General features: G+C 32.6%; 2 protein-coding genes across 2 annotated transcripts; both read left to right on the top strand.

Annotated features, from left to right (window-relative positions):
- Positions 1–10,207: 10,207 nt before the first annotated feature.
- On the top strand, positions 10,208–13,917 carry LOC139862053 (uncharacterized). Its single transcript, XM_071850604.1, has 10 exons — positions 10,208–10,579; positions 10,861–10,935; positions 11,110–11,163; positions 11,393–11,471; positions 11,548–11,675; positions 11,785–11,868; positions 11,981–12,064; positions 12,362–12,513; positions 12,618–12,768; positions 13,354–13,917. The coding sequence occupies exons 1-10, from the start codon at positions 10,229–10,231 to the stop codon at positions 13,687–13,689; spliced, it is 1,494 nt and encodes a 497-aa protein (XP_071706705.1). The 5' UTR covers positions 10,208–10,228; the 3' UTR covers positions 13,690–13,917.
- A 3,979-nt stretch (positions 13,918–17,896) lies between these two features.
- Positions 17,897–20,641, top strand: LOC139861545 (1-acyl-sn-glycerol-3-phosphate acyltransferase PLS1-like). Its single transcript, XM_071849978.1, has 11 exons — positions 17,897–17,974; positions 18,045–18,167; positions 18,325–18,364; positions 18,499–18,572; positions 18,642–18,701; positions 18,787–18,864; positions 19,137–19,295; positions 19,397–19,522; positions 19,622–19,714; positions 20,046–20,132; positions 20,260–20,641. The coding sequence occupies exons 1-11, from the start codon at positions 17,897–17,899 to the stop codon at positions 20,482–20,484; spliced, it is 1,143 nt and encodes a 380-aa protein (XP_071706079.1). The 3' UTR covers positions 20,485–20,641.
- Positions 20,642–21,189: the final 548 nt, after the last annotated feature.

Below are 21,189 nucleotides of genomic sequence, written 5' to 3'. Positions count from 1 at the left end.
TAAAGCTTCCGCTGCATTATGTTGAATCTAAGCAGGATCATGCGTACTCATATTTGTGTCAAAAATAAAACTGCATATCCGAGGACGTGTGTTGTAAAATATGCTAGAAATCGTGTTGTTATTATCATTTGCAAAGTTTGTAAGTCGAAGATTATCGTTAAACGATAATCATCTTTTTATTGTCTAAAGCTTGTAACAAAAATAATGGTTTGGTTTGTAATGTATAATATATGCAGTTTTCCTTTTTAAAAATGTCGCATATAGAGGTCAATACCTCGCAATGAAATCATACGTTATCTAACACGTTCTTATGGTTAAGGACGGGTTATGACAATATTCTATATGCATCTTGTTAATGTTGGTTACCAGGTGTTCATCATATGAATGATTTTACCTATAAGCAGACGAGAGGATTCTGCTATGGGAGTTATGTTTATAAATATGAAAATCTTGTGGTCTATTAAAATTATGGAAATGATCGATTATGATAAACTAATGAACTCACCAACATTTTGGTTGACACTTTAAAGCATGTTTATTCTCAGGATTGAAAGAAAACTTCCGCTGTGCATTTGCTCAATTTAAAGATATTACCTGAAGTCATTCATGACATATTTCAAAAGACGTTGTGTCACGACCCTACTTTTTCCGTTATCTTTTACCGTTTATTATTTAACGTCCGTTAATTGTTATTCGTGCCACGTCATTTCTATGATCTATATTATTATTTTTGTAATAATATATTAATTATTATGTGTTATGTGAATATTTGTATTCATATTTTAAGTTGTACGTTTCTACGAGTCGTGGATTTCTATCCGGCGAATCTTTTCGGTTTTCAAACCAACGGTCAAACTTTTGGGATTTTTAAATCTAAATTATTTTAAATATGATATTTTGATGTCATATGATCATATATAGTGTTTATATATTTTATTTGTCGCGTATGCGTTATCTCTCCGAATATTTAATCGCGTAGCGGTGTTTTCGCGTTTCGGGTTTTCGTTCGGGCATTCGGGCCACAAGAATTCTTTTATTTATCAAAGTTGGGCCACAAAGGGGCCCACACCATCAAAAATTTGTGGCCCACACCATCAAAAATTTGGCCAAATGGGACCCCCTCCCCATTTTCATTTTTTTTCATTTTTCATTTCATTATCATTTTACATTTCCTTGTTTTTCCCTAAACCTAATTTCTCTCCTCTTCCTCTTTTCTTTTTTTCTTGGCCGTCACCTTCTCACCATCATCATCATCAATTCATCATCAAATCAAGCTTCGATCATAGGGCTTTTTACATAATCGGATTGCTCTCGTTCTTCTCTACGCGTTCATATAAATCAATTCTTGATTAGGGTATAAACTCTAACCCTAGCTTTTCAATTTTTCTTTAACTTTTCTGTTTTTATATGTTATAATGATAGTATGATGCTTATATGTTATTGTATTGTTGATTGTATGCGTAGAAATGCTCGTTAATTCATGTTTTCGGTTTGATTAATTTGGGACAGCAGCTTGTTTGTTATTTTCTGGAAATTTAACTGTTATAAAAGTGAAATTAAAGTGTCTAGATGAGTTCCTCTCATCAAGACATTAATTTTAGACTCCGGATTCATGTCATTTCGATTCCCGGATGTCTAGTTATGATTAAAATGGTGTTATGTGGAGATTAAACTATGAAAACGAATTGAACCAGGTTTGGTCCGACTTTGTGACCATTTTTAGAGTCCTTAGGGTGTACTAGTGTGTTAGGATTGATGATGGGATGAACTTTCATGTTCGGGTCATCAAAATCCGAGCCACGGATCACCCGTTATGACTAAAACACGTTTTTGAGCGGATTAAAGGTCCAAACTGATTAAGAGCTGTAAGTCACGACTTGGTGACTGTTTATGGGATGTTCTTGAGCACACTAATGTGTCGGGTGAGTTGGTTAGGCGAAGATATATATATATATATAAGACTCGCCAAAAACCGATTCCCGGGGCTCAAGTTATGACCCGATGAACTTTTAATTAAAACTTATGGTTAATTATTAAAACTTATGATATAAATAATGATTCTCATTATTATTAAATTACTTATGATATAAAAAAAATTATTATAACTTAAGACTTATGATATACATTTATTATATCATTTAATTATTACTTATGATTTAATTAAACTTTTAATTAAACTTATGATTAATAATACTTTTATTATTAATGAAAAATACTTATGATAAGTATTAAACTTATATTATGAGATTATTATAATAAGACTTATAATAAGGATTAAATAATTATTTAATTATTATAAGACTTAGTTATTATTTAATTATGATTTAATTATTAAATACTTATGATTTAATAATTATAATTAGAAACTTATGGTATGATTAATAATTCATTATTAATTAATAATACTTACGATATGATTAAAATTTATTATTAAATAATAATACTTATATTATGTCTAATATTTAATTAATTAATTAAATACTTAGGTTATATTAATTATATCATTTAAACTTATGTTAACTTAACAATTCATTTTAATTTAATTAAACTTATGTTATGACATAATTATACATATTTAACTTTAATAAACATTATAACTTATATTACTACTACAACTTATACTTTTAAAATTAATGTTGACTATGTTTGATCAAGGTTGACTTTTGAGTTGACTTTCGGTTGACTTTGACTTTCAGTTGACTTTTGTTGACTTTCTAAATAAGGAAACTTTCCTAACTTAAAAACTTTCTAAAAATAGAAACTTTCTAAATTTGGAAACTTTCCAAAAATAGAAACTTTCCTAAAATAGAAACTTTCCAAAAATGGAAACCTGCTAAAAATAGAAACTTTCTAAAAATAGAAAGTGTGTGTCCGTACACTGTTCCATTCAAATCGATGCATGCTGAGTATTGTTCTATGTCTACTTGCAACATGTACAATAGCTATCATACTAAGACTTGACCTAAGTTAGTTATTTATATCGACCTGCTTTATTTATAGGTCGGCGTTGTGATCATTCCTGATCACTATACTCCATTTGCTGTTCGCTTATTTGTGTTGGTTACTTCGTTACTATTAAGGTGAGTTATAGTCCCATTTTTCTATTTAAATCTTTTGGGATGAGAATACATGCAATCTATTTTATATTTTGGATACAAGTGAAGGTTGGTTTAAATTATTCATTGTGAGTTGAACAAAAATATTCCCTAGTTTGGTAACTGTAATCACTGGTTTCTACTGGTGAACGCGAATCCTATGGATAGATCTATCGGGTTTGACAACCCCATTTCGAGCTAGTCGCGCTAGCAATTTATAATCGGAATGTTTAGTACTTCGTATTTAGTTGAAGATACACTTGTTCGGTGTATATTATTTATTGTGTTTGGCAAGGGTAAATAAAGGGTTAAGTGGTTACCAGGTGGCTCACGGAAAATGGAATAATATTTTTATATGTTTTCGAGCATATAATTTTGTGGTCCAAAAGGGGTTTTTATGTTTTCAAACATAATTTTTTATGGTTTAAATTAAATATTGTTTGCAATATTAAACCTATAATTCACTCAACATTTTTGTTGACAGTTACTCGCATGTTTTATTCTCAGGTTCATGATTGATTGCTTTCGCTGTACTTAGAGAGTCTGCATATTTTTGATGGCAGCTTTTATTAATCATTAACTTGCATTCTATTTTTGATACATTAGATTGTGGGTGTTTGTTGACTTTGTTTTGGTCAACTTTTGATTAAGTAATAATGTATGGTTTTTCTAAACTTACATATTTTGGTAGGTTTCCTTTATAGGAAATCATTTTTAAATAAATAATGCAAGGTTATTTGTCAAATTCATATAGAGTTATGATCAAGCTGTGGGACCAAGATAACGATGGTCGTCAAGTGTACTTTGACGGGACGTTTCACGTTGCATTCAATTCGATGAGTTCAATAAAGATTATGATTAAATAAATGACAGATTAGTCATTGATAATTTGATATATTAGGGAATGATATGCACGCCCGTTAACTTTCGATGAAATGAAAGTTTGTCTTTTAAAAACGAATGAAATATTTGTAAAATGTATCATTTAGAGGTCAAATATCTCGCGATGTAATCATATGTTATTGTATTCGTTCTTATGGATTAGGACGGGTCTTTACAATATTGAAATTCCATTGTCATGATTTGAAATTGCAGGCCAAACATACGAAGGCTGATTTACTGGTCACTTCACACAACAGCTGCAGACCATCCTCTTTTCGGGTTCTATGAGTTCTGATAATGAAGGTGCATATTTCTAATTTTTTTTATGTTATTTGTATGTTGTATGTAATCTGGCAAGCAAGTGTTTAATATATTTGTTGTATCTTGCATTTCTCAACTCGGTTAAAGCCTTCGCTAATAGGTTCACAGCTCTTCATCTTCCTCTCAACATCTTACATTTTGATGCAAGTCCCCTCCTCCTTAATATGTTTCAAAAATATATTCAGTTAATTGTGTAATTATCTAAAGGTACCAAATTTGACCCATTTATTTATAAATTGCTTATTCTACTACGTTGTTGGTTATAGATTACGGAGTATTATCTTTTCGAATAGTTTCACAGATTTCCTGGTAAAAGAATATAGCTAACTCGCTCAAAAAAGTTTGCACTTCACATATTGTTTGCATCTGCATCAAAATTTTAGTTTTGATTATAGCATATTAATATCAAGTGCTTAGTAAGTCTTATTCCTCTTATATCTTATAATAATGTTCTCATTAAGTTCTTAAAATCTTATATGTACATCGTTTATGATGATAAATTTGTACTAATTTCCGTTTTATTAATGTTTCCAGGACATCCATGGGTTGTTAGTGTGGGTGAGACTAGATTAATGGCAGGCTTTTAAATTAGAGCAAGATGTAATGCATTAATGCTGGACTGCCAGAAAGATGTGTAGCCATGTCATCCCCCGTTTTGCTATTAGATCAACTAGCAACCTTTTATTACCGTATAACAAAAATTAACATGGTTCACCATGCTTAGCACTACGACATGTACCACGAACCCGTTAAGAATAGAGACCTTGATCTGACTGCTCAAAAGGTAATTTCAACCTTCTAGATTATTCAATGTGTTATAGGGAATGTTATATATTTATGTTCGTGTTATACGCCTTTGATTATGATGTAGGTTATGGTAGTCACTTTGAAGAAATTGCTAAAAAGATTTCACTACTTTTACAACAAACAGGTTCATAGATTTTATGTTGTTAGTGATATTGATCTCTATCCATTTGATTATTGGAGCACATGACATGCAAAATGGGTGTCATTGCGTTTATTGCCATAAAATCTTCTTATCAAAAGGGTGATGGTGGCCATTTTACATTCAGAAGAACTTCATATTTAGTTCATTTATTCTTCTTTATACAAAAATGATGGGTCTAACGATGTCTGTGTTGACTCGGTTGTCCATTATGAAACGGATGAAATCGTTCTAAACAAGCAGGGTGGTCAGCCACGCGTTGCGGCGGCCACCCTCGTAAATTTTTTTTTGTAGCATCCAATTATATATTATAATAAGAATATAATAAAACAAAGCAGTTAACGTAACCTATAAGATAATAATTCGTTTTAACATATTAAACATCTAATACAATGGCAAAGAAACATATTATTGCAAAGAAACATATTGTCATATATTACTATATAGGTTGTAACAAATTAATTATCCTGAGCTATCCAAATTATGTTGTATAATATATATATATATATATATATATATATATATATATATATATATATATATATATATATATATATATATATTTTTTTTGAGATGTATCAAATTAATTGTTATAAATAATTACTATATAAAACGTAAATAAATTTTTATACACGTAATAAAAATTACTCCATATAAATTAGAAGAATGATTTAATAAGGTTTGAAAATTCAATTTAGAAAAGAATGACCCAATTTTAATGTAATTTATAATGGTAATTGAAGTGTAATTTGTTTTTTTTTTTTTTTTTAAAGGAATATTTTATTAATGACTTCAAGTCTTTAATTGGAGCAAGGGCTATATCTATGTAGTTAGTATTAAAAAAGTCATCACATGCTCCCTTCTCTATTCCTCTTACTTGAAAATCTACCAGTCTTATTTTGCCTTTTCCATTTGATTCTCTGGTCTCCGGTCTTCTTCTCAGATAACCATTTACAATATCTTCTGACTTTTCTTCTTTCTTTCCTTTTTCCGTCGCTGATATCTTTTGTTCCCACTAAAGAACACATCTATACTACCTGAGAAAACTCAGAAAAAGTGGCGGGAGAAATTTTCGATGACCTATGTGTGTGGCGTGTGGCAATGCGCTTCAGACCGATTGCTGGTAAAAATTGTACGTTCGAAAATATGCTGCGAGTTAATTTGTGTAGGTGGTGTCTTTTTATTTCGCTAGGAAAATGAAAGTATTTGCGTTCAAAGTTTGGGGGTGGGTTTATGAGTTTTTTAGGTCTAAAAGCTATGTGCGTAGGTTCTAAAAGCTGAGTTGCCGGAAGTATGGCGGTTAGAATTGTTGGAACAAAGACGAAAATAGTTTTGGATGAAAAAACAAAAAAAAAAAAAAAAACCACAAAAAGACAAAGAAGTTACTATTGAAAAATAGTAACCATATTTGCTCAATTGTAATATTATTAATGAAGCCCAAGGCACTTAAGCTTGCTTGATACTTTATTAACATTTAGTGACAACTAGTTGTTTACCCTCGCTTCGCGCCGGGAATTCGGTTTTCAATGTATTTTATTGCGTTTAGTTTAACGATGATGTCGTTGAAGCGCAACTCGAGTCGAACTAAAAGGTATAACCCGTCAAAGATTTAAATGTTATTTTAAATTAACAATATATGTGCATCTCTGCGGGTGGAGAAAAATATAAAGGAAACCAAAAATGAAAAAAAAAAATTGTTACAACGGGTAGAGAAAAATATAAAGGAAACAATCGGTACTATTCATATTTTTTGCCTAGTAGATATTTGCTGCTGCTAATTATAAAGAAACCATCGGTACTATTCATATTTTTTGTCTAGTAGATATTTGCTGCGGGTGAAGAAAAATATAAAGGAAACAAAAAAAGAAAAAAAATGGGGAAAAAAATTGTTACAAAAAAAAAAATGCTACAGTACCGTGAATAGTAATGTTCACGTGAATAGTCTGTTCACGTGAATAGTGACCGGTGTACAACCATTGTTGCGCGGTGGACAAGTGATTAAAGCGTGCGAATAGTAGTATTCGTAACTTTTGTCTGTTAGTATATATGTAAATGTAAATGTGTTCACTTAAAATTTGAACTTTGTAAACACATGTGAATGAAGCTGTAGTTTCTAATTTTATTAGAAGACTTGATTAGTTAGTGAAGTTTATGTTACTTATTTTGTTCTTTCACTCTTCTTCTTTTCAGACTAAGCCGATACCTGGAATTTTTTTTTCATGTACTTGATCCAAATACATGCTTAGGTCATTTGATAGTAAAATTGGGTAATGGTCGATTTAACACAAACGCTTACAGATATCCGCCGCGAAGCGCGGACCCCTACACTAGTTCAATATAAATATGAATCTCACTGAATTTATTTAGTAAAAGTTTAGTAAAGGTAATAATATTTATTAATTATTTTTGTATGTTTATTTTATGACGAATATAGACAGTAAAATATATACTTTTTTCTATATTTATTTTTATGTTATGTATAACTTATCAAAAGACTTGTTTATAACATGATTTTAACTACCAAACTTCACAAATTACAATAATACTCTATAGTTTAATGGGTTTGACTATCTTTTGCCCCAAGAGCATAAGATAAAAGCACTTAAATGCATTAAAATTTTCTTTTATACCTCAAATCTCATTTATCATATTCATTTTTTTTTTCAATTTATAAAGTATGATTCACATTAATCATGTAAAATTATATAACTAAATGTGTTTAGCTTTTTTTCTAATTTAAGGGTGTGTTTGATAAAACTGAATGATTTAGCGCTGAAGGGTTCAGAATCTGAATGGTTCAGAGCCTCTGAATAAAGTCTGTTATGAATGAAAATAAGTTGTTTGATAATCGTTTTATATATGAACGATATGAATTGAATAAAATTACCTTATTAACGTGTTACATGAATAAAAAATATAATATACTTTTGGTTAAACGTTCTGGATATGATTTGAAAAGAATATCACAGAAAAATTAGTTTCTTAATTGTTAAGAGAGTGTTTCAACTCTGAATGATTAAGCAATTCTAAACCATTCAGCACCGTATGTCATTCAGAGGTCAGAAACAAACACGCTGAATGCTGAATAATTCAGCATTCAGCACTGAATCATTCCATTAAGAGGCAAACAAACACACCCTAACTTGTATCAAGTTACTGCTCTTATATCATTGTCTTGCTTTCAAAAAAACAAAGTACGTTATTCTTCACTTGTAGTCAACTTGGTTAATAATCACATGTTAAGATTTCAATTATCATCTCCAAAGCAACTCACGTAACAAAATTACCATCCAGGCCTAGCCTGGGTGGCCACCAACACTTCCCATGAAGGTGGAGGTCTCGGGTTCAACTCCAAGGGGTGCCCGCATTTAATGACCAAAGCTGGAGGATGTTTTACCCGGTAGCGGTGGAGGGTTGGCTTGCCGTTTACACGGAGTTTACCTGCGGTGGGGGGGCCAATGTGCTCTGGCCCATAGTGGGGTTCCTCGTTAAAAAAAAAAAAAAACTCACATAACAAAATCTAGAAGTACGAAGTTAGAGTTCCAAGAGTCCATAAAAACGAGAGTATTGTTTTTTTTTGTTCCATTAGATCCACTACTCGGGAAAATAGTCAAATGGGAACCATATAGTTTTGTACGTATCCTCGATGTACGTATTGTAATTATAAACTATTGAAACAATGTTTAATGTATTAAGCGAAACCATCTCCCGCAGCAACAAGGGGCGGAGTTATTTGGGGGGCAGGGTGGGGCGCCCGCCCCTAGTCGATTTTGAAATTTTAGTGGAAAATTTTTAGATTATTCGATTTTGCCCCCGGTGGATATTTCTTTCCCCAAAACCTAAATATTTTGCCCCAAAACATTCAAATTTTGCCCATAATTCTCCAACATTTGCCCACAAACCTTCAAATTTTGTCCAAAAAATCTTCATATTTTACCTAAAAAAACCTTTATTTTTTGCCCCAAAACCTCCATATTTTGCCCCAAAAAATTGCTACGGTTTTAAATGTTTTTTCGCTCCCGGTGAAAAAAATCTTGCTTCCACCACTGACAGCAACGTACATAGTCTCTTTGCTCGTTATCATTATTATCTTCATGGATAATCACCCTAACAAAGTTTAGAAATATGAAATGGAGTTCAAGACTACAAATAACATGAATAACTGAGCAAATTTATAAGATTTTCTTTGTTAACTTCTAATAATAAATTTCAATTAATCTTTGTTCTCATAAATGAAAAAATCATCTTTTAATGAAAACTTAGCAATCTATTCTTGAAGCTGAGGATGTATTTGAAAAATAATAATTACTAAAGCTAAATAGATTTAATTCTGAAATGTTTTGAAGTTAGTGTGAACCATAATAACATGTTTGATAATAATGTTGAATAAACTGTATGAATGTTGTAAATTTACGAAACCCTTTAAATAAATAATAATTAAATAAAAAAATGTAATTATTTGATAAAGTGTTGGGCATAATTTAAGGATCCTATAAATTGAATGAAGATATTGAATAGTTATGAGAACATTTCAACTTTGAATGATTCAATAACGGCGTCACTTGTCATTCAAATGTCATTAATAAACACACCAAATATTAAATGGTTCAATATATAATGCTGGAACTTCAATAATGAGACAATCAAACGTGTTGCGATTATGAGGAGTTGGAATCAATTTTTATACTCTTTTTCTGAGTCAGGCCCAAAAGAGCTTTAGCTTGCTGCTGGACCTAAAAATGCAATCTTTACTACCGGGCCAATGATACCTTACAAGTTACAACTGGGCTCTGCTACTATTCCCAAAAAGAGCGTTTACGTTTCTTTTCAATTTTCAGTGTTTTTTAATCTAACTTGGAGAAAAAAGACAATAAATCAAAAGTAAAAGGACTCAAAATGAAAATACTCTAAAAACAAATTAAACCGTATCCCTGACACCGTAATCCGCCTCGGAGCTAAAAACTCAACTCAGCTCATCTCAACGATGCTCAGGACAACCATGGCTGCTCTGTTTCACCCAACTATAAAATCACACTCACACTCCCTACACATACCCCTACGATTTATAATTCAACAAACCTACCCTCAAATTATCAAGCCAATTTCATCAATCAAAACACCTCGTTCAATATCATCAACAGCAACTCCCCTAACTTCAAACGAACCGGTTTTTGATCTAGACCGGAAATATCTATCATGCTCGATGCCTAACAGTAATCGACCGCTCAAATTGGCGGTTCTGCTTAGCGGCGGCGTTGATAGCAGCGTCGCACTTCGTCTTCTTCATGCTGCCGGACACTCCTGCACTGCTTTTTATCTCAAAATTTGGTTCCAAGTACGTGTTATATATATTATGCGTAAATTGTGTGTATATATTAATTAGTATATGTATATATGGCTAAGTTTATAGAACAGTATGTAATTTCGAATGTAAGCCTTATTTCTTGTTGTTTAGGGTTTAAAATATACATTTTCGTAGCAATTGAACGAAATTACTGTAATCAAATTAAAATCTACATCTATAATCATTTTTTGTAATTTTATGTTTCTTCATTTTATCACTTTGAAATTAAATAATTAATTACTTAGTTTGTTCTGATACTAGTACTTTTGTAGGAAGATTTTGAAAACTTTTGGTCTGAGTGCCCGTGGGAAGAGGATTTGAAGTATGCAAAAGCTGTTTGCAATCAGGTAGGTTTTTTAGTTTCTTCATATAGTATATTTTTGATTATTGATATGTTACACGGACGTATTATTATTATTATTGTTTCTGCCGTTTCCTCCAACGTCGATGAGTATTCTAAATCTAAATACAAATTATTGATGAGGGATATATATTCACAGTCTGTTACAAATGTGATTCAGGTTGACGTACCACTGGAAATTGTACATTTGACCGATGAATATTGGGATAAAGTTGTAAGTAATTTATTTTCTCGAATACTATTCCGTTATCATTTCTGAGGTAAAATAAATATTTATATCGTTACACTGAAAATAATCAACTAGTGTATTATATTGACAGACAACTAGGTGTGCTCATTGGACTCTGGTTGTTAAAATAACTGTATCCATTTCGATAAAAAGATGACGACAACCAAATATTCCATTTCGTTACACTGAAAATAACTGTTGCTTTTCATTGCAGGTATCTTACATCATTGACGAGTATAAATGTGGCCGTACACCTAACCCTGACGTTCTATGCAATACAAGAATCAAATTTGGTGTGTGAGTTTGCTAATCATGCTACTTAATTTTTTCCTTGTTTCCATTTGTACTTAATTTCACCTTTACTTGTAGGCGCATTCATGGAAGCCATTAGTAATAAAGATTATGACTATGTTGCTTCTGGACATTATGCGAAGGTTGTTCATCCTGTTACAGATGAAACCAATGAGCTTTCATTTCTGGAACTCTCAAAGGATATGGTATAGATATTCCAGTTATTCAAAAAAAAAAAAAAAAAAAAAAAAAAAAAAAAACTTTTGTGTGCAAGTTTCGAGTTACTCATACACAATGTAACTTATTATATTTCAGGTCAAGGATCAGACCTACTTCCTTTCGTATCTTTCGCAGGCTCAGCTTAAAAGACTTGTGCTTCCCCTTGGATGTATTCCAAAGGTAACTCTTTTCCACATGAAAAGTAGTGGGCCCGTGTACATGATATGAATGTGTATGAGGAATGTATCGATGATTTATTATCCTAATCATCTCATTCGTATGAACTCATCAGGATGAAGTCCGCCAGCTGGCAAGAAAATTTGATTTGCCTAACCAGGATAGAAGGGATTCACAGGGAATATGTTTCCTTGGAAAGGTATTTTTGGCTTAACAAAAACCGCAGTATTCATCAAGATGTATACTTTTACTGATTTTCTTCTGAATTTATTTGTTTGGTTATTGTGTTTCATGTCCTATATAATTATTAACCGATTTGGCCTGAGAATAGCACAAGATGATAACACGTGGTCCAACCATGAGTTGTTATTGTAAAATAAATAAAATTCATTATACTCTTTTACAAGGAAAGACCTAATGTTGTAACACGGGCTATATAATGTTAAGTGGTGATTTATATACTTGGTTTTGTCATTAAAGTGGTTTAATTATGCAGATTAAATTCAGTGATTTTGTGGGAAGACATATTGGTGAAAAAGAGGGTATAATATTAGAAGCTGAAACAGGGGATTTATTAGGATTCCATAGAGGTTTTTGGTTTTACACAATTGGTCAACGTCAAGGTTTGAAACTTGCTGGAGGTCCATGGTAGTGTGTAAACTATCACTGTCTGCACACATACATACATATACATACATGTAAAATGTGGATTTTGAATATTTATATCATAACTCTGATATGTATTTGTGCAGGTATGTTGTTGAGAAAGATTCAAAAAATAATGTAGTTTTTGTTTCAAGAAACTATTATTCGACCGACAAAAGAAGACGCTCATTCCGTGTTGGATCCTTTAGATGGATTAGTGGATCTCCTCCGAGTGACTTTAACCGGTTGAAATGCAAGGTAACTCTAAACTTTTGTTAATGATTCTAGGTAGTATTATATTTGACCTCATAAATTTTAAATGTTTATCTTCTCTTTGAAGTTGGAATATAGGCGCGCGCACACACACACACACTTAGGTTGCGTTTGATAAAACTGAATGATTCAGCGCAGAATGGTTCATAATCTAAATGCTTTAAAGGTTCTGAATGAAGTTGGTTCTAAAGGACAATAACCTGTTTGATAATCATTTTGAATGAACAATATGAATGATGATGTAAATTTACATGTTAACCTTTTGCATGAATAAAAAAATATAGTTGTCTCATAAGTATTCTTGATATAATTTAAAGAGGTTATTACATAAAATTTTATTGATTAATGGTTAAGAGAGTATTTCAGTTCTGAAACTGAATGTTGAACCATTTAGTATCATATGTCATTCCGAGGTAAAAAAACAACAAACACGTTGAATGCTAAATGGTTCAACATTCAACAGTGAATCATTAAATTAAGAAGCAATCAATTGCACCCTTAGTCACAGTCACGTATGCACGCGCGCGCGCGCACACACACAAAATTCACTAACATTTATAAGTTTGACAGGTTCGACATGGTCCTGATTTCTACGATTGCACTTTGCATATGGAACTTGCTGAGAATGGAACCGAAAACATTGGCACTGTCCAGTTACCTGAAGATGATCAGGGTCTGGCAGCTGGTCAATTTGCAGCGTTCTATAAAGAAAATGTTTGTGTGGGGTCCGGTGTGATCTTGGAATCATGGGATGATTCTGGGTTTCCTGTTTGTGACAAGGCTCGTGAAAATGCTAAAATGGAAGATAAATCTAAGCTTGGTAAACCTGTCAAGATCAAGGCAAAACTCGACGATTGTTTGAAGATTTCAACTGTGAAGACAATGGTGAGGTTAGTTGAGAACTAATTTATGTGCGCTTAGCTACAAATCCATTTATAAAAAGGCAATACTCAAGTTTCAGTGTATATTTTTAAGCTACAAGTATTTGGAAATGTATAATTAGATTTTGTAGTTCATAAGTTTAGGTTGTAGGTCATAAGTTTTAACTTCATTCCAACTTTCCAAGTATATTGACTAACTGACATATGTATTTCTCTTATTCTTTATTTTTATATATAAGCAGGTGTATCATCTTTATATGTACCACTTTATCAATTGCTGAATGTAGTAATAATGCTGTTAAACATATGTACCAATAATTTTTATATAAAATGTGACACTCAGACACTGTCATTATTTGGTCAATTTTACCATGTTCATATGTATATATTGAACTCAATAAGCTACAGGTATTTGAATTTGGACCATGAAATGTAATTTGGCTCACCCAAAATGATACTGTAATATATTTTGCACTAATTTGCTTTTGAAACATGGGTCACTTTTATCACATGTAGTAGTACACAAGAAACACTTTTTAAGATGCATCGAACGAAGATACTTTGTAACTCTTACGAAGATACTTTGTAACTCTTTCTTTGATCTTTATAATCCCGACAGGGTAAAATAGCCATTATCAATGTAAATGTTGGATATTAATGGATTTTGTAATGCTAAATTGTAAATAATCGAACCAACGATTATTGCTTAATCCTCCACTTGAGTCCATGATCAAGACAAAAGAATCTTTGGTCTATTGCATCCAGTTATCACAGTAAGATAAAACATCATAGGAGTACTATACAATACTAGCTACCTAGAGCATTAAGAAAGGTTGTCTCTTAAATTTCTTGAATAACTTTGAGTGGAATATTCAAATGAATGTAACAATTTGCTTTAAATTCAAGGGACCAATGAGAGCGCGAAAATCACTTGTTCTCACATGTAGTCAAAACTACTCCATCACATGTGATTGACTTCCTTAACCCTAAACCCTATATTCAGGGTTTAGGGTTTAGCAATTAGGGTTTAGAAATTAGGGTTTAGAATTGGGGTTTAGAAATTAAAAATTTGGGGGTTTAAAAATTAGTTTTAGGGTTTAGATTGATTTTTTAACACATGTGATTGTCACGTCACATGTCGCGCTCTGATTGGTCCCTTGAATTTTAAGCAAATTGTTGGATGCAAGGGATTACAACTCTATTCAAGTTAAAATCCGAAATATAAAACTGAATCGTAACAAACTGATAAATGTCTTTGAAACACGATAAACATAATAAGGCAACATCGTCGCGAATTGTGTGATGCCAATATCGGCGTTCGAAAAAAAAAAAAGAAAAAAAAGATAATGAGGAGTTGTCTTCTTAGCAGCTATGGTGCATGAACTCTATAAAACAGGAATGAATGAGACCACCTTTGAAAAGGTCAGCTTTTCCTGTTCCTTTTCTCTTAAATGGTGCATGAGATTTATAACTGCATGCTCTAATTGATATGACCAATGGTACAAAATTCTTTATCATTGGTTACATATTGGTAAGTGTACAACTAAGCCACGTCAAAATACTCTATCCATTTCTAAAACCGTCAAGAAAATAAATAAAAGAATCATGACTAAATTCATCCGGTATCATCATATATTGCATCATGCATTGCCTATTTTCATGTTCTATACTTGTATGCCTAATCTAGTTTAATAGGATGATGAGTTTACTGATTATTTTTGTGTCTGTAGCTGGCACAAACTGTTTCATGTTTCTGTACAAGTAATGGAATAACATTTCCAGGATGGGACACACTATTGAGAATCGGGTAAACCAAGTTTTATTGTTCAAATATTTATTTGCAGTATAAAATAGTACGTAGTACTCCCTCTGTCGCATCACAAATGTCCACATTTCAATTTTGGGATGTCCCGTTTCAAGTGTCCACTTTGTTTTTCAACCAATGAGAAGAGGTTATTCTGGAGAGAGAAGATTTCTGATTGGTGGAGAATGAAGTTAGTGAGATTTTCTAAAACTGTGTGCAAAAAGTAAGTGGACACTTGTAATGGAACGGAGGTAGTATTACTTTTGAAAGGTTACGACTGTTGGGACACAGGTCCCTCAACTCAGAGTCACCAATATGAAATGAAAATACTTGCAAAATAAAAACTAATGAAAAGTGTAAGACAGTTGCAAAGAAAGCTAAATGGCTACATTGTTGCCTCTCTCTCTTCTTTTATTAATATCAACAAATGACTAAACATATAGCAAATGACACACACACGTAAGCATAAAAGTAGCACACTACAACCCCCATTAACCTTAATACTCGGTCAACACTACCGACTCAAACTATCCTATATCTATTATCTATTAACTAATAATTATTTTAAACTAAAACAAATAGATAAACTCACTAAACATAACATATATTAAATCAAACTTTAGTCTAAACTGATTAATCCAATAACGACTTACAACCAAATAAATCCAAACAATATATATCACATAACAGTTAGTTATAATCATCTAATCATTCTGTCACTGTATTTTTTTTTTCTTTCGAGCTGTAAGCTTGGTGAATCCAGAATCGTTCTCTGTGAACCTGGAGCAGGTCATAGGTTACAGAAGTTGCAGCCAGTGGCGAAAATACTAAGAGACAGGCGGGGGCAGACCCCCAGTGGATTTGCAATTTTCAGTATAAAAATTTTAGCTTTTTCGATTTTGCTCCAGTGAAAATAATATTTGCGCCAAAGACTATATTTTGCCCCCAAGGCCCAAAAAAGACTCCATATTTTGCCCCCAAGGTCCAAACCTTCGAATTTTGCCCAAAAACTTTCAACTTTTGCCAAGAACCTTCATATTTTGCCCAAAAACCTCCATATTTTGCCAAAAACTTCCATATTTTACCCAAAAAAATTGCTACGTTTTTAAAAAAAAATTCGCCCCGGGTGAAAAAAATTTCTTTTTTCGCCACTGGTTGCAGCTCAGTTTTTCTAGGTTGGTTCCTACGAATCCTCTAATAACTGTAACAACAATAACAGTTAAACTGTAATCACATAATTGATGAAACAAATACCATTACGTCTCATCTGTTAGAATTTTAAAATATTTATGGTTTAATGGCAGTGATGACGTGAGTTTTGCACTGAAAGACATCAATGAGACCAAATACATGTGACATGGAAAGCAATATGTGTTGTATTGGCGAAATGGCGACTGCATTCGACGAGTTAAGATTATACTGTTAAATTATATTCACACCTACAATTATTGAGGACATTTTTTTACTATGTTTTTTTTTTTTTTTTTTTTTTTTTTGGGACAGCGATTGGGATCACTCGAGGGGGACTAAACCACCCGTTGCGATCATATCCCGTTTCGACTATGCCGATGCAGCGATAATAACCCCGCCTCCATCGCTGCCCGGGAGGAAACTTTGACACCGATCTAAGGGCACGACCAAGTAAAACCCCCTTCCCTTTACCCCAAACGTATGGGAAAGGCTACTAGAGGCTACTAGTTATCTTTGATTTTTCTTTGTACCCTAATCATTTGGTAACTCAATCTATTGATATGGATTATTTTTGGACAAGCATTCGGTTGAACTTGCTAACAATGTCCGAGTTCATATCTGGTTCTTTATATCAATATTTTAAATTATTACAATACTGTATATTTCTGGGATTAAAGTGGTGTTTTGGTCAAAACTGTTAATGTGTTTATACCTTATGTTTGTTGCATAATTTTAGTTATGATACATTGTTGCCATACTATGTTTTTCAATGCCTATCTCTTTACACGTACGTACCTATAATATCTGTATTGTCAAGATATCTGCTAACGATCAACACGATTTTTGAAAAAGGTTTTGGTTATCAGGCCAAATGCCAATTCTTTTCCTGTCTCCCTTATCCATATATCAAAATAAATCTTCCCAATAATAAAATTCTTAATTAATATAATCAAAATAATTTGACACGATCTCTTATCGTCGATAACTAGAAAATAATAATAAAGTTGATACAAACAAAATTCATATAATAACAAAGAGAAAGAAATTTACATGATAAGTTAGAAGCAAATAACGAGAAATTCGGCTGATCATCCATTCGTCATATTCCAATTCTTCCCCATCCACCTTTTTTTTAGTTTCAATTTCAAACTGAATTCCCTTTTCTTTACCCAAACAGTCTCCTCTCATTCAATTCAAATCCTTTTTTTTCTCATAAATAATCGAAATCAAATAGCAAATGGCAATTGCAGCAGTGGTTGTTCTTCCAATTGGTTTACTCTTCCTTTTATCCGGTCTCATCATCAATTTTCTTCAGGTATGCATCCCACATTCATTCATTCATATATGTTGGTTTCGGTTTACGATTACGATAATCTACTTTTCAGGCCTTTTTCTTTGTACTTGTTCGTCCATGTTCCAAAAAAATGTACAGGACCATCAATGCTCATCTTGCAGAACTGTTGTGGTTGGAACTCGTTTGGCTTTTCGACTGGTGGGCACACATTAAGGTATATATATATGTATAAATTGTATATAAAATAAACATGGATTTATACTCCCTCTGTCCCAAAAAGAATGTCCAAATTTTTGTTAATAGGTTTATTGGGACGGAGGGAGTAACAATTAAAGATATTTTTTGGTGGTGATCGGTTTCAACTTTTTCAGGTTGACTTATATATAGATTCCGAAACACTCGAATTAATGGGTGAGAGCTATCCTTAGCCCGTTTTGCGGTATTATATACACCTATTTTACATAGGTCATCTAGTTACAGTCTTGTATTCTTACGAAGCCTTGAGCACGTTCGGTATTTTGATCTTATTTTTGTTATATTTTCAGGTAAAGAACATGCACTAGTTATTTGCAACCATAAAAGTGACATAGACTGGCTCATTGGATGGGTCTTGGCTCAGGTAGGTTTTAACATTAAAACATGCTTTAACACAAACTTGTTTTGTTTTAATGAAATTTTATGCTGGCAGCGTTCGGGTTGTCTAGGTAGCACTCTTGCTTTGATTAAAAAATCACTGAAGTTTCTTCCGGTGAGTACTTAAATTACCTTTTACGAAAAAAAAGAAAAAAAACGATTAATTATATGAGAGTATGCGTAAATACGCGCTTATGCAGGTTATTGGCTGGTCAATGTGGTTTAGTGAGTATATATATTTGGAAAGACGCTGGTCCAAAGATGAGAACACATTGAAGGTAAGATTCTAAGAATACATAATTACACAGATGGTCCCTGTAGTTTGTTCAAATTTGTGGGTATAGTCCCTAAACTTTTTTCGTTGGTAGTCCTCGTGGTTTGCAAATTTTTGTGTAGATAGTCTCTCTGTAAAAAATTTGTTAAATTTCTCCGTTAAGTCCAGTCATGTGCAAGGCACATGGGGGTATTTTCGTCAAATGAAGAAAAAAAAGATGAAAATACCCAATGCCTTGATATCGTGAACATTTAATCTTTTGTTTCGAGGATGCAGGCAGGATTCGAAAACTTAAGAGATTTCCCGAAGCCTTTTTGGTTAGCTGTTTTTGTAGAAGGGACCCGCTTTACGAACGCAAAGCTTATTGCTGCTCAAGAATACGCTATTGAAAATAAGTTACCTATTCCTAGAAACGTTTTGATTCCTCGAACAAAGGTTTAACATCTTTTTATTTAAAATGATATGATATGTCACAATTTATGGATCTCGAAAGTTAACATTCAAAATCTTTGTGCATGTTTTGTACTATCTTTCAGGGTTTTGTTGCTGCGGTTAGTCACTTGTGTTCGTTTGTTCCAGCAATCTACAACTGTACGGTGGCTATTCCTAAAGATGAACCGTTGCCTACGATATTAAGAATGTTTAGAGGACAATCTTCAACTGTAAACCCATCTTTTTTTTTAAACATATTCATAACTAACTTTTCTTTATCTTATATGAATATGAATGGTTAAAAGAACTTTGAACACTGTTTCTTATAGGTACATGTGCATATCAAGAGACACCTGATCTCTGAATTGCCTGAAAACGACAGTGAAATTAAACAATGGTGTAATGACATATTCATCGAAAAGGTAGGAAGATGTGCGAGTTGGGCGGGTTGGGTTTAGGGTCAAATTGGGTTGGGTTGACTCAAAACACTTATGTCTAAAATATGTAGATGTGTTGTAAATGAGTAGTGTTACATCAAATTATACAAGTTATACTAATAAAGAATTTGGGTAATCGATCAATCTATAACATGATTTGAGAGGTTTAAGCCTTGAAAAGTCTCGTTGGTTGAATTTCAAACTGTTTGACCCGTGGACAATTTTTTCTTTATGTGATCAGATACTCAAATTGACACATTCATATGTGGATTAATCAAAAGTTTCTTATAAATAACCTGCTCTGGAGTTTTTTCAGGATGCTTCATTGGAGTTGCATAAATTCGATAACTCGTTTGAAAAAGTCCAATGTCACGGCATTGGTAGACCGAAGAAATCCTTATTTGTAAGCCATGTGTATACAAATTTATACAACAATTTCATTCATTTTTTTGCTATTTTCCCTTTTAATTACGGAGTAATGTTTATTATGATTATGATTATGATTATGATTATGATGATGATATGAACAGGTGGTTATAGTTTGGTCATGTTTTATACTCTTCGGGGCGATTAAATTCTTCGAATGGTGTTCATTCTCTTGGGGAACAATAGCATTTTGTTCAATAATAGTGTTGCTTGTTGTGATCTTGATGCAAATCCTCATTCTGTTTTCTCAATCAGAACAATCGAATCCTCCCCAATCGTCGACGGTTAATAATAATGAAGATGTGCTGAATCAGAAACTTATTCCGTGATCAAACCGATTTGATCAGAAGTTTTGACATACAATTCCCTCCTTATTGTGTACAGAGTTTGACTTTTGTACAGGAACCTCAAACGAGTTTTTTTAGATGCAGTTTGGAAATGACCGTTTGGTTATTCAGTTACTTTTAGAGACAGTATACACAAATGTTGTATGACTATTCGTTACGTTAATGAGTGTGGGTTGGTGGTGTGAGTTTCTTTTGGGTGATGCGGTAGTGTGGGTTCAAAAATGTAAAGTTATTTTGGTGTGAGTTTGAGTGTTAATTGTGAGTGTTGTGATGATGTAGCAAAATATGATTATAGGTTGAGTAAAAATGGGATAAAAATAATTAAATTAAAATAATAAAAAAATAACTAATAAAGAGCAAGCAAAGTACATTAATACTCTCTTGAAAAACTAAGGCACGCTCAATCTACACTAAAAAGCAAAGCCCCATAACACCAAAATGGGAGCGTGGCTTATTGCCACCTTGAATCCCATGCCTAAAACTCCCGACCGTAAGGCCGTAACAATCCGTCTAATTGAATAACTGAGTAAACCCTCTAAAATAGAAATTGATGTGGTCACACAAAAGTTGTCAGTTAATTACATTTTTTAAGTGAAACGTACACATCCAATAACGGAAACTTACATAAATGCCCCATAAAAAAACGTCTTTAATAAAAGATACAATAAAGAACCTCGTGAGACTCGT

Source organism: Rutidosis leptorrhynchoides, chromosome 8, assembly GCF_046630445.1.
Source record: "Rutidosis leptorrhynchoides isolate AG116_Rl617_1_P2 chromosome 8, CSIRO_AGI_Rlap_v1, whole genome shotgun sequence".
NCBI lineage: Eukaryota > Viridiplantae > Streptophyta > Magnoliopsida > Asterales > Asteraceae > Rutidosis > Rutidosis leptorrhynchoides.
This window is presented reverse-complemented; position numbering and strand designations above follow the sequence as displayed.